This window comes from Hakea prostrata, chromosome 11 (genome assembly GCF_041222555.1).
Source record: "Hakea prostrata isolate BN-2017 chromosome 11, UWA_Hpros_2, whole genome shotgun sequence".
Taxonomy (NCBI): Eukaryota; Viridiplantae; Streptophyta; class Magnoliopsida; order Proteales; family Proteaceae; genus Hakea; species Hakea prostrata.
Window position 1 is genome coordinate 4,515,868 of NC_142610.1, and position 14,643 is coordinate 4,530,510.

The 14,643-nt window shown below is 37.1% G+C and overlaps 1 protein-coding gene and 1 long non-coding RNA gene across 2 annotated transcripts; both read right to left on the reverse strand.

Moving 5' to 3' along the window:
* Nucleotides 1-7,587: 7,587 nt before the first annotated feature.
* On the reverse strand, nucleotides 7,588-9,077 carry LOC148999674 (uncharacterized). Its single transcript, XR_016170837.1, has 3 exons — nucleotides 8,426-9,077; nucleotides 8,226-8,296; nucleotides 7,588-8,125 (listed from the first exon to the last, which is right to left on the reverse strand). It is a non-coding gene; the product is annotated as an uncharacterized LOC148999674 (long non-coding RNA).
* Nucleotides 9,078-9,239: 162 nt separating this feature from the next.
* Nucleotides 9,240-14,472, reverse strand: LOC148999675 (uncharacterized; the record flags this gene model as incomplete). The annotated part of the gene is made up of 5 exons (XM_089140355.1): nucleotides 13,891-14,472; nucleotides 12,579-13,683; nucleotides 11,969-12,193; nucleotides 10,202-11,884; nucleotides 9,240-10,091 (listed from the first exon to the last, which is right to left on the reverse strand). Coding segments are annotated over exons 1-5 (4,377 nt in total), but the record flags the coding sequence as incomplete, so codon positions are not given.
* Between the last annotated feature and the right edge of the window lie 171 nt (nucleotides 14,473-14,643).

Consider the following 14,643-nt stretch of genomic DNA (forward strand, 5'->3'; position numbering starts at 1 on the left):
CTCAATTTATAGGGGTCTGAGGGAAACTAATTTCTCTAGATTACAAGAATCAGTGGCCAACAACCTCACTACGTTATTCTGTGCAAGAGTTGTGAATCACGAAACAAAGGAAACAGGATATTGCTAGGGCCTAACGCGACAAGGGAATATTGTCTACTGCTGGATCGGCAAAGAGAAAGGAACCTCCTATGTTGCTACGATGGCTAAAGGGTTAGCTTCAGGAATGAGTATTGCCCAAAATCAACATTTGAAGCCGGATGAAATCATAACAAATTGGGGTCAGATCAAGGAGACTATACCCGTTCCAAAGACTAGATGGCCCTTAGAAGCAATTGAAGACTTACTGGTTCTTGCACCTAAAATAGAAGGAGCTCTGATTATTACTAATGAGGATCATGAAATCTTAAAATCAGCGTATTTGCTTGCTTGTACAGCACTAGATGAGGCAACCCCATGGGACTGGAAGAATGTAATGTGTAATGTACCAAGATAGTTGTATTTAATTGTTTTTGTATCAACAAAAAAAAAAAATACAAATAATTGGCAAAAATTACATTGTGACAAAGGTGGAACTAGGATTCAACATTTGGGAGGGGCAAATAATGAGCTTGGATCACCTCTTGATCAGGCGAGCACTAACGCATTTTCACCACACATATTTTATGGGGACCATGTGGCCCCACATATTAAAATTATAGATAGATAATTAGGAAGACTAAAATATAAGTAATACAACTATAAGTAGATTATTAAAAATATATTGAAATAAAGCATGAGGGCTAAAATTTTATAGAATAGATTTGTTAACACTTAAAACTTTTTAAAAAATCATGAATAATAGTTACTAAATTTAGTATTAGTAAATTATTGAGAAAAATAAATTTAAGGAAAAGGTAGAAAATTCTATTATAGAAGAAAAAAATAAAGAGAGAGAAAATACTCAAACGAGAGAAGAAAGAAAGAAAAAAGGATGAAAAATCTTTTGTTGTGCACTTTTTATACCAAATAGAGGGCTGAGATTAAAAGCTTAATTTTAAAATACTCAATAGTGTTGTATTTGCTTTGCTTTCTCAGCCAACCATTTTGTGTATATGGGCACCGCTCTCATACATAATAAGGATGTTTTCCTGGCAAAATGAAAGGTAAGGGAGAAATTGTAGGGGAAAAGTTGAGTTAAGTTTGAAGTCCATTTACTAAAAATGAGGAAAATAGACAAATTCTATTAATTAAGTGAGAAAAAAATTCAATGGTTATGATTAGATCTGATGAAATCAATGGTTAAAATTCGAGACATTTAGCTAATCTTTTAACAAAGATGTCTATGGCTTGCCAATGATGGAATGTTAAAGTGATTAAAGGCCCAACTTCCCTAGGAGAGGTCTTGGGTTCGCACCCATTCGGCGGCACTAATATAAAAAAGCTCCCTCGAGGATGTAATTGAGATGTGCGCAAGCTGACCGTTAAAACTTATTTCTAATATTGGAGGGGGGGGGGGCAAATAATGTATTTCACACATCCTTGAGGCAATGTGCACCTATGCTTCTTACTTTGTGTAATGCATTGTGGGGCACGTCACATTGTGAGTTCTACAAATCTAAGTCCGTCACTCGCTCTTAGAAGCAAATTGACAACATTCCATATTACCCTGGAGAATCTGATGAAGAATGTTTTTTTTTCGCTAATAGGTCACTTGTATTAAGAATAGAAGGAAAAAAAAAATTTACATTAGGGAAATTTACATTTGTAGGGCATTGATCCCTACCTTATTCCTCACACCCTTGATATTCTAAAAGAATATTATTATAAAAAAAAAGATTTAAACTAAAAAAACCTCTTTCCTTTCAAAAGGTCAATTAATCTAGGTTTGATTGTTATCCCACTATTTTCTTTTTCAACCAAGAATCTGATCAATTTTTGCAAATTCTTCGAAAGCAATATCCCTTCGTCAATTGTTTGAGACATCCCTTTCATTTTCTAGACCGGTAGACAGTGGCGGACCCATGATGTAATAGTGGGGGGAGGCGAAGAATGAAAGCCAGATAACCTTCTCATTTGGGGTCCCACCTCTAAACTATTTTATTAAATTAAATAATAGACCCACATATATTTTGTGGGGCCCACACATATTTGAAAAAAATTATAAATTATTGATAATGATATATTTTTTTCCGACAAAATATAGGTAAAATTAAAACAACAATATAAAAAAATATACACATGACTTCAACCCTAAAAAGTTAGATGTAAACCAAAATTTTCTTTGGTAGGAGATGTAAACAAAAAAAATTTTTAGATAAAAAATGCAAATCAATGGTAGTTAGTTACCTACTAACTATAGACATTTATTCACAATACAAAATCAAATAACAAAAATTGCAGAAGAAATAAAGAAACATAGAATATAAAATCAAATTAAAAAGAATAAAAAAAAAAAAAAGAGAAAAAGAAAAACAATAAATAAATTGAGAAAGAGAAAGAAACCTAATTGTGGAGTAGATTTTTTTCCAAATTTTTTTAGCCACGCTTATAGGGAAGAGAATAAATAGGAAAAAAAAAAACAAAAGAGATTAGAAGAGAGAGGAGATAGGAGAATAAATAGGGATTGAAGAGTTAGTTTTTAATTATAAATAACATTTTGATTTTTGAATACCTAATAAGATAAGATTTTTTTTTTTTCAAAAATTTCCTTTAACCCCACATTTATAGAAACAGAAGAGAATAAATAGAAAGAAAAGATGAGAGAGAAGAGAGGGGAGAATAAATAGGGATTGATAAATTAGTTTTTTATTAGGAATGTCATTTATATCCATCATTTTACCTTTAAAAATTGTTCACAATATTGGGGGGGGGGGCCAAATAGTGACATTTCACAAGTGGGAAGAGAAAAAACCGGAAAAATTAAAGGAATTAAGGGAATATGCATAAAATTTTTAAAAATCCGGAGGGGGGCCATGGCCCCCTCTGGCCCCTTCATAGGTCCGCCCCTGCCGGTAGACACTGAGTGAGGTTGATTCCTTCACCCACCAAGTTGTCCTGTTGTTTTTCCTACCAGTTAATTCTATAATTCGTATCAAAGTATCTTGACATTGCTGCAGCATCCAACTGAATAGTTGAATCAACTCCTGAATCGTGAGACATGTTATCAATGGTCAAATCACTCTGCACGTGTAGAGGAGCCTCTAGGTGGGTCCCCTCAATGTTTTTTACACTTTGAATTTGAAATTCTTTGAATTTGAAATTTAGGTTTGAAATTCAGACCCCACCTTATCAACTGGAACATTTCCTTGGATGAAGAATGTTATTATATGATCTCATATTTCCTATAAGTTACTAAGATTTCTCGAGTAAGAATTTATTTTTGTGTTTAAAAGTTGTTTTCTGTATATGATGCACTTGAGATTTTGAGTAGTATAGATTCTAGACCACAATTTAAATGAGAACAATTTTACATACATTTGAAAGCTATTGATTCTAACCCAAGTCAACGGAATATTTGCATTAGTGATTGTAATATCTATGAGCGTTACATTGATCAACATAATTACCCTTTTTCTTCAAACAATGATAACATCTACAAGGATTGACCATATGACTATAATAAGATAAATAATAATAATTTTTAAAATTTTTTGGATGGAGAAATATTCTTTGGTCAAAAAGTGTATACTTACAGTAGAAATTCTAATTTTTTTAATGCAAAAACAGATTTCATGTTGTATTATTTTTAATATAATAAAATATGTTTCATTTTATTGGATTTGTAAGTGCGGAAAACTTTCCTTTATTTATTTTAGGAAAGTGTATTATTATATAGTCCCACATTGGAAACCGAGGTGTCGGAATCTAGGTTAATTAATAGGTACCACCTATTAACTCTAACTTATAATAATGAGACACGCCAGTGTCTGTGCAGTGTATGAGTGAGGACGGTATACCGTCCGAGCGCTCACGCGAGGTGTGGGCCGTGGGCGTTTGTGGCGCACGCACTTAGCATCACTTGAGCGAGATCAGATCTAAACCGTGTGTTATGATCAACGGTAGATCTAGGGCGATGGAAGTAGATCCATAAATATTGTTTTAATGGTTCAATATGGACCGTTAGATCGTGTGGCCGAACGATCCGACGGCTCATATCTGAACTTCAGCATTCGTATCCCTACAAAGAGGTGCACCCATACGAGCAGAGTCATGAACTGTTCAGTAGAGGCACCTCAATGCCTATAAATTCGTCTAGCTTCACAACAGCAGTACAAGAGAGAAAATCTCGAAGTCTTCTCTGTTCTTGAGTTTTGCGAGTGCTTAGCAAAACTTAAGAGATTCAACTCGAAGTTGGGCTTCTTGTACAAGAGAGAAAATCCCGAAGTCTTCTCTGTTCTTGAGTTTTGCGAGTGCTTAGCAAAACTTAAGAGATTCAACTCGAAGTTGGGCTTCTTTGTATTCTAGGAGACGGTTCGCAGTACCTCATAGCACTTTGATGTGATGGCGAATTACGTCTTAAGGAAAACGACGTTGTAACGCGCTTAGAAGTTCCAGCTCAAATACTGTGATCCTTTTACATTTCGTTAACACTTCATTACTTATTTTAAATAAAGTAGGGAGAATTGAATTGCAGTATTGTTTGTTCAGCTACTGCATCACTGTTATATACATTAGATATATACAAGCAAAATTTTCAAAGAAAATATAGAAATTCTGAGATGGGATATTGCATCTGTCAGTTGTAACAATAGAGAGAAACCAAATAGCATGGTCTAGGATCCCTTGAAGGAGTTGGCAGCGTATCAGCAAGAACTTGAGAGTTTATCCATAGTTGATTTAAGGGAATCTCCTAGATGCAATGCCACCCTAATTCTCTTGAGATTTTGCGCTGCAATCCCACTCTAATTCCCTCTAAAGCTGTTTCCACCTTTGCTTCAAAAGTGTAGAAATCTACACTGCTATTTACGAGACTTTCTCTATAGACCCAAAAAAGTCCCCACTTCATCTCAAGCAATTGAAAACCATTTTCATCTATTGGTTTCCCCCAGACTAAAAGTGAAAAACATAAAAAATAAAAAAAAAAGTATAAGGTGAATGTGCAAAAGTAGAAGAAAAATGAATTTTGAAGGACTAAAATGGAAGTATTCTTACTAAACCAGTTCCTTTGATTGACCCCTCCAGTATATTGATCTCATTAATGGAGTCTCTCCAATTTAATTTTCCTTCACAACAAACATTTGAAATGAGAATACAAAACAGCAAAATGGTGATTTACAGCTCATTGAAAATGTATGTTGTTTAGTAACCATTGGACAACCCTTAAGCGTAGACCATGCAATGATGATTACTTTTATATTCCTACACCGTCCAGCTTAGTAGGGAATAGTCTTACTATAATGGCCTACCCATGTAGAGTAGATACCATGACTAATTTCTACTCCTTCGCTTGAATAAGCTGTGTTCCTCTGCAATTTTTTTGTTGCTAAATCTGAATATATATATATATATATATATATATATATAAAATAAGCATGGACAATGCAATGGTGATCCATTGCTCATAGTATTGTATGTCATTTAGTAACTGTCAAACAACCCTTAAGCATAGACCATCCATTTAATAATGAACTCTCTACCCTCTTGAGGGCGAGAAAATGCTAATTGGATGTGCAACTAACTGGGCTCTCCCACTTAGACACAGAAATGACTTTTTTGCTGATAGTCATATCCCGGAGAAAATGTGAAAATCCTGATAGTGTGAGATCAAAAGTTTGAATCTCTTCGGGACCAAGGGCGAAACCTCATATATAAATGGTTATTCTCCCAAATTATATATAAAGCTACCTCTTATTAATAGCACATTTTAAAATTGGAAAAACAGTTATTTTCAGTGTATAAAGCAACACATTGATCTTGTACACGAGTACGGACCCTCTACCCACAAGGGTAGGGGTTTTTGTTGGGTCCGGCCCATGGCCCATTAAAGCCATGTGGGGCCCATCTTTAAGTGAAGCAATAGGATTTCAAAAGGAACCCTATTGCCGCCTCACTCTCCTATATATATGGTTGCCGCACAAGAAAGAAACAGAAAAAGGAGAAGAAGAAAAATCCGCATAAGAGGAGAGAAAGAAAAAGAAAAAGAGGGAGAGAGAGCCAGAGCGGGAGAAGAAAAGAAAGAGGGAGAGTTTTCTGGTTTCTTCGGAGAATCCGACGGTGATATGTTGCCGAAATGAAGTGAGATTTGAAGGGAATAGTCGAGATTTGAAGGGAATAGTCGAGGCACCTAGCTCTTCATATCCAACAGTTAGAAAGTCATTCTACCATAGTTCTCAGGAAGCCTCCTTGGAGACTTTTTTCCATTCTCTCTATGATTCCATTTATTTAATGATGTGCTTGTGATTTTGAGTTCTTCTAGTATTATCTAGAGATGAGATATTGATTGTGTACTCATTATTATTATCATTTAGTGATGAAAGTTGGGTTTTTCTACGTTAAAAATTCTTGTATGTCTATTATGGCTTGTGTGTTGAATGCTTGATCCATTACAGCTCTATTTGTTTCTTTAATTTACATTAGCATGTTTAGTCCTATCAATTTTTGCTCGCTTCACACTCTTCTATGCTCATTTAAGATGAGACCAGTCTCTGAACACTAACAAGATAGACTAAACCCTGCTTCTATATATGTAAAATGAGGAGGAAGCAGAGTCTTCTACCTGCTCTTTTATCCTAGCGGCTGAGAATCTCAACTTTCAAACCGCGTCCTATTCATTGCATATTTATTGACATACTGATTTATTTTTTTAATTTGAAACATGAAAATAAACTTTAAGGTCCCATTAGAAAAATCGTCAACCATTCTTCTTGAAACCCTTCTTATCATTCCATTTTCCTTTCCGTATGGCAACAACTCAATCTGTACCAAATGTTTGGTTCACTATGTTTCTGCCATTGGACTCGGCTACTAAGTTGGAAATGATGAAGTAAAGATGAAGTAAAGAGCTTGAGTACAAACAAAAACCAAGACTATAAGAGTGAAGTTTTAGATGGAAGTGATTACTATTAGAAGAGAAATTTTCCAAATTTCAAGAGCATTCAACAAAATTCAACAAAATTTACAGAGCTTTTTCCCATGTATACAACCGGATGTTTAGTTTCTAATCCTTAGGTTTCTTGATTCTCTTCCTTTCCATTGTTCAATAATTGCCCCAAAATCTCTTTATGACCCAAAAATCTGAATATAACATTAGAAGAGCCCTTCATTGGCATTTTCTTCTTCTCGGTAAAACTGAATTCGAGTCCAACATACCAGCGGATGTGTAAACATTTTCTTTTTGTAATCCGAGATATAAACTACTCTTATAAAAAATAAAAAAATAAAAAGGATATAAACTAATGAGAAAATAACTAGCACTCGAGCCACAAAAAAAAAAAAAAAAAAAAAAAGAAGAAGAAGAAGAAACTCGGGATACAAGATGAATAGTTTGATTTGTGCTCACCTCGCATGAATTAAATTGATTCTTAGCATTCATGAATCTTGAGCAGCATGAACACCCGCTACATGGACCATTTAGAAAGCTTAAGAGGCAGGACATTATACAGACTAGAATTGTGTGTTAAAGAAATAATAAATTAATATGCTTATGAAGTGCTTGAGGAGGTCAATATTGCTTAGACCCTAAGTTCTTGGTATTACTTGGTACTTTGATTAGTCTTATATGAGGGTGAATTGGTAATCTGAAGATAAGAAGAGACTTCTTGAACCCAATGCACTATAAACAAGTCCAAACCTACATAACCTTGTTCTACAATGACTCAATACATAAACATCTTACCTGTGACTCATAAACCTTACAAAACAATGCAAGAGAAGCCATGAATAATATCACCACATAAGACGAGGAAAATCCCTAGAAACAATACGTACCCCAAACCATGTAGTGAAAATGAAAAGACCCAAACAATGGGATGATGTACTTCACACTGTTCAATCAAAATAACTTGCACCGGTTCAAGATAGAGTGAATTGAGGTAACCCTAGAAATAAAGGGTCAATAAGCTTTGTAACAAAGGGTGCATTTACAAACTAGCCTTCACTCTTACCACACAAGCCACTGGCTCCAACCATCCTAGCATTAGTAAAGTCCCTGTAACAAAAGGTTTTAAAATTATAAACCACATAATTAAGCACACAACTAATTAACATGGTGCAAGAAGGTATCCCTATCTTTGAAGAAATCTGTTTACCTTGATATATCGAAATGGGCTAGCTACATCTTTCATGCAAATTTCCACTCAAGCATCTCGATCCAGTTCTCCTGTACAATATTCATGAAACTCTTCAATCATCTGGGTCATGATAGACATTATATCATATAAACAACTCATGCTTCGCAAGTGAACTCGTTTGCAAATTAGGACATAGCAAAGCAGATCATTCAGCTGACCTTCAAATTATGCAATTGCATTCTTTGACCCGATTATCCCCATCACTCTGTCACTGTGCATTCATGTCGTCTGTACTGGAATTAGGATCTGAAAAGCAGGGAACGAAGGAACAGAATGGGATGGAAACAGAAACAGCTCCCCCATCTGGTCCATCATCATCATGGTCGTTTTCACTGCGAAGACCAGCTCTATCTGTAGCCGCGTGATCTCAACGTATCTTCTTCCTCATCTTCTTTGTCCTTTCCTCAAAACCAGAGTCCGGTGGTAAAATACTCGAGAAATCCACTGTAGAGACATTGTTTAGCTCTCCCTTCTTCTTCTTCTTCTTCTTCTTCTTTCAATGCATCAGAAACAGGGCTCAATCCTACACGATTCAGGATATCTACTGTAGGGCATTCTTTACCTCTGCTTCTTCTTCTTCTTCTCGTGTATTTTCAGAGGGATATATTCTTCCAATTTCCTGATCAAGTGATGGTTGTTCGAGCGTCAGCTGATTGGACCAATCATCATTTAAATCAAATAATCCCGAGCAAGAAGTGATGGATGCCTCCTTGTCGAATCTTAAACGACTCAAGAAACCTAGTATAGGAACGTTATTCCTCTCCTCCTCCTCCTCTTCTTCTTGTGTATTTTTAGAGAGAGATACTTTCCCAGTTTCCTGCAAGCTGATGGATTCGGGGACCGACACAGGACAGACCCGGGCCGGGCACCCAGGGGGCACAAGGCCCCGCGCCCCCCCCCCCCCCCCCCGGCGCCCGGGGCCACAACGGACCGGCCCGCCGGGACGGCGCTCCCCAACATTTCTCTCTCCCCCTCCTGAACAAGTGATGGATTCTGGTTGGACCCATCATCATTTAAATCCACTAGTATACTCCAACTACGAGGTGGTGCCAAAGCCAAGGTAAGGGGTGGAAATGATGCCCCTTCATTGTCCTCATCAACAAGAAGAGAACCAGCCCTTGAATACATTTTATTCCTCCCTTCTTCATCCTCTTTTTCCTTATTAGGAGGAGACTTGGGTCCTTCAACCTCCGCTCCTAGCCAACATGTTAAGCTCAGGCTAAGAGAATAAGGCCCCGATGCCTGATCATCCTTCTCATGAAGACGAGCCTTCTTGATGGGCCTTAACATTTCTCCCTCCTCCCGCACTAATTCAGAAACACAGTCATCAAAATCTACCCTGTCTTGCTCGTTGGGCCAATATTCTAATGTTATTTCTCCACCATCGTCATCCGTGTATGACCAATTCCAGGTGTTCAAATCTTGGAAAGGCTTTTGCGTGCCTATTACTTCCCCGTTCTTGAACAAGACCTCCCAGAATTTTACTCCGCAGCCAAATCCTTTGATTTCTAAAATCTCAATAGCATCAATTTCCTGCAGCAATGGAACTCCAAACCAGGTAAAACCTTTGAAATGACTAATGTGGATTACATGGCTATCTGTACCATACTCATCATCCCCTATTCTCAGCGCATGAATACACCTGATTTTTTTATCCTTTCGGTGGATGCAAGCAGAAATATCTACGTACGGTGGTTTAAAGAAGTTGATATATAAAATAAGGCAGAGAATAATCCCACCATCATAGATCCGTTGATTTGCAGTCAAGGAATAACCATCACTACTAATGCTGGCCGGTGACTTGTTGCACTGTGAAAGTATTCCCTACAAATGATAGGAGACAAAGAAGAAAAGAAGCATGACGGCATCAATAATCAATCAAATTAATAAATTCTACAGATCGAAACATAACAGATGGGTTGACCAACACGCACCTCTATCCTCCTATGAGTTCGTGTTGTTAAGTTATAAGATCCTTCTGTATCCAATTCGTCCAAGGATTCTATTTCCTCAAGGCCCCGAACTTCCTCCAGCTTTATGCAATATCGAAGCTTTAATGTTGTCAACATTTTCAGCTTTGACAAATCAGCAAGTCGTACCAATGATCGACATCTTTCACAATAAAGTTCAACCAAACATGAGGGAAGCTCTGGGAGGTATTCCAATTTGTGGCAACTACAAATCTTTAATTTCCTCAAGGTTTTTGAGGCTGACAAATCTGCTGGGAGGGACTGAAGCAGTGGCAGATCAAAGACATCTAGACTTACTAGATATGGGGGCACCGGAATGTCATCATTAAAATCAATGGTATCCATATGTCCGGTTCTATCCAAACATCTCTTTTCCCCCATTGATCTTGGTAGCTTGTGTAGGTTGATTTGATCTCCAAAATTTGATTTCCCCGAAAGCTTTTCTAACAGTGCAACATCAGGCAACTTCTTGAGTGACACACATGGGTTAAACTTAAGCTCTTTGAGAGAACTCATCCTAGAAATGCTGTTTGGGAGTTCTTCTATGCTTGCACCCGACAAGTGAAGCCTAATTAGGGATCTTAGATCACCAATTGAGTTAGGCAACTTCTTGAGTGACTTGCACTGCTCAAGCCAAAGCTCATTGAGATAACTCATCCTAGAAATGCTGTCTGGGAGTTCTTTTATACCTGAATTCGACAAGTCAAGCTTGCTTAGGGATCTTAAATCGCCAATTGAGTCAGGCAACTTCTTGAGTGAGTTGCACTTCTGAAGCCAAAGCTCATTGAGAGAACTCATCCTAGAAATGCTGTTTGGGAGTTCTTCTATGCTTGCACCCGACAAGTGAAGCCTAATTAGAGATCTTAGATCACCAATTGAGTTAGGCAACTTCTTGAGTGACTTGCACTGCTCAAGCCGAAGCTCATTGAGAGAACTCATCCTAGAAATGCTGTCTGGGAGTTCTTTTATATATGAATTCAACAAGTCAAGCTTGCTTAGGGATCTTAAATCGCCAATTGAGTCAGGCAACTTCTTGAGTGACGTGCACCCCTGAAGCCTAAGCTCATTGAGAGAACTCATCCTAGAAATGCTGTCTGGGAGTTCTTTTATACCTAAATACGACAAGTGAAGCTTGCTTAGGGATCTTAAATCGCCAATTGAGTCAGGCAACTTCTTGAGTGAGGTGCACCCCTGAAGCCAAAGCTCATTGAGATAACTCATCCTAGAAATGCTGCCTGGGAGTTCTTCTATGCTTGTACCCGACAAGTGAAGCTTGATTAGGGATCTTAAATCACCAATTGAGTCAGGCAACTTCTTGAGTGAGTTGCACCCCTGAAGCCAAAGCTCATTGAGAGACTTCACCCAAGAAATGCTGTCTGGGAATTCTTCTATACCTGAATTCGACAAGTCAAGCTTGCTTAAGGATCTTAAATTGGCAATTGAGTCAGGCAACTCTTTAGGTGAAGAGTGGCACCGCTTGAAAATAAGACTTTTGAGTTGATTCAATTGCCCAATGGACTCGTCTAACTCAACCAAAGGACATTCATCAAAGCATAATTGTTCCAATTTGGGAAACCATGAAAACTCTGGGGACATCTTTAGGGACCAACATCCTTTAAACTTGAGAATTTTCAAATTTCGAAACCGCTGTAGAACAAAGAGAAAACATACATATATTACGATCTATGAAACTTGATATTATAAAGGAAAAGAAAAAATCTAATAAAATACCTTATGTTCATCTGGAGGCTTGACGTTCCAAAGTTGATTATAAGCAATGTTTGATACTCTTAGATAAACTAATCTTCTATGATAGAAATAGGGACATGTCGACTTAAAATTTGAAAAATTAAGTAACCTTAAATGGGGCATCATCTCCAAGGATTCCTTAGTTAAATCAATAGGTCGTCTTGGAGCATAGGAGGAACAACTCATGCCTCTTATTGTGTCAGTTCCCTATAATAAAAAGTAATTCAATTAAATAAAAATTTATGAATAACAGAACTATATATACAGATAAAGAAAAAAAGAGTAGTAATAATAGTGTAACCATTGAAGTCTGGATCCTTATATGTACAATGAAGTACATACCACTGGTATCCCCCAAAAGAGAAAATTAGACATCACTCTATTACAAATCCAATGATTGATTCAATGTGATTTGGATTCTAGAACGTCATGTACCTCATTGTATAAATAAAGGATCCTGACAATATCATAGTAAAACCAGTGGAATAAATGTTTTTATTATCCTTGGTTACTGGGCACTTTTTTTATAGTGTTTTCAAAAATGCAGGAAGGAGGGGGGGGGCAAAGAGAGAGAGAGAGAGAGATTTGTTACCTTACGTTCCTCGAATACTTCAACGATGTCGTCATAAGACCATAGCCTACTACGCTTACCTGGATTTATGCGGTTTTCTTCCATGACAATTTCTCTTCCCATGTCTCGAATACAATCATGCATCTTTAGCAATCCATCATCAAACTTTAGAAGAGATCTTTTTATTAATCTAGATACTGCTGATTTTGGATGAAAGCCAAAAGCTTCCCATATGGAAATTACATCTTCTTCTTTCCATCCAATGAAAAAGCAAGCAGCATCAAGAAATATTTCTCTTTGAAAACCATTTTCTAGATTGTCATAGCTAACCCTCAACCTTTTTTGAACTTTTTCTGGAGGAATTTCTCTCAACAATTTTAGCGTACTCTCCCACTCATCTTTATTGTTTACACATGATAGAGAAGACCCAAATACCTCTAGAATTAAAGGTATCCCTCCAGAATGGTATACCACGTCATGTGAGAGTTGCTTATAATCTTCCGGAGGTTGGCTAGTTTGAAAGGCATGCCAACTGAATAGTTGAAGAGAGTACTCATGACCTAGCAGTGGAGGACTGTATATTTTATCTTCATCAACATTAGCCAAGTTCAGAATACGCTCATCTCTAGTTGTAATTATGACCCTACTTCCATAACCAAACCAACTGAGTGACCCAGCCAAAGCATCTATGTGTTCTTGACTGTCCACGTCGTCAAGAACAAGAAAAACCTTCTCCTTGCAAACTCTTTCTTCTATCAATTTTTTTCCTATATCGGAATCTCCTATGTCGAAGTCTTGTTTGAAAATATCCTTTAAAAATTGCTTTTGCAAAGACTCTAGACCGTTTTTTGTTGCTTTTTCTCTAATATCTGAAAGAAAACAGTGCTTGCAGAAGGTTGAAAGGATGTCATTATAGACAGCCTTGGCAAGAGTTGTCTTTCCGATGCCACCGGAACCCCAAATCCCCACAAATCGAACATCATGGGAGCCAATATCTAGTAATGATGATAGATCATTTACTCTGGAATCCATATCAGTAGAGTACTTACACTTAGCAAAGCATGTGCTATTGACCAATTTCTGTCGAGCCCTTTCAACAACTGATTCAACTAACTCTGCTTGATCCCTGTAGTTAATTCATATAAAAAATAAAATCACAAGAATGATCATGGGGATGAAATATCAAGTAAAGTGAAGAATAAACAAATTTGAAGAATTTCTTGATTGGAAATCCTAAAACTCTAATTGCTACCAAATGAAATAAAAAAATAAAAAAAAATAAAAATACATTACGAGACTAACTTAAGAAAAAGTTTGTGGCATGGAGACTTACTTAGTGCCATCGAGAAGTACTTCACCTTTCAAGCTCCCTACCACACTCAAAGCTTCCCTCCAACCTTCTACTTCTTGGGGCTCAAACTTCTTCTGGTGTTCTAGGAATGCATTCTCAAAGCTTCCAGTTTGATGCCGAACATCCGATGGATCAACATAGTAGAATATGGGGAGGATTAGTTGATTGTTGGATTTGTGGCATTGAACTATTTGAGCAAGTTCCCTAAGGCACCATTTGCTATCTGCATAACCTTTAGAGAAGACAGGGATCGAGATCTGGGAACCCTTGATGGCTCTCTCAAGGGCTTCACTAATTTCTTCTCCCGTCCATAGTTTTGCACTATCAAGGAAGGCATTGTTGATTCCTGCATCCCTCAAAGCTTTATAAAGGAAGCTAACGAAGTGTTTGCGGGTATCTTCGCCTCTAAAACTGATAAAAACATCATAACTAGAAGAAGATATAGCATTGGATCCAGCAAAAGAGGAGGAGGAAGCCAAATCTTGTGTCGCCATGATGTTGGATGTTAAAGAACTGCAGTTGCGGAAAAATAGCAGAGAAGATAATATGTTCAAGTAGGTCTTTCACCAGCATGTATTATTGGACGCTCATCGAACTGCCTACAACAACAAAAAAATCATTGATTTTACAGACACCAATTTTTAATTCCATCTATTTACACAACGTCAAGGTCTCCACTTACTTTAACAAAGCTACATGATTAATAAATTCACAGTGGTTGGAATATCTATTCAT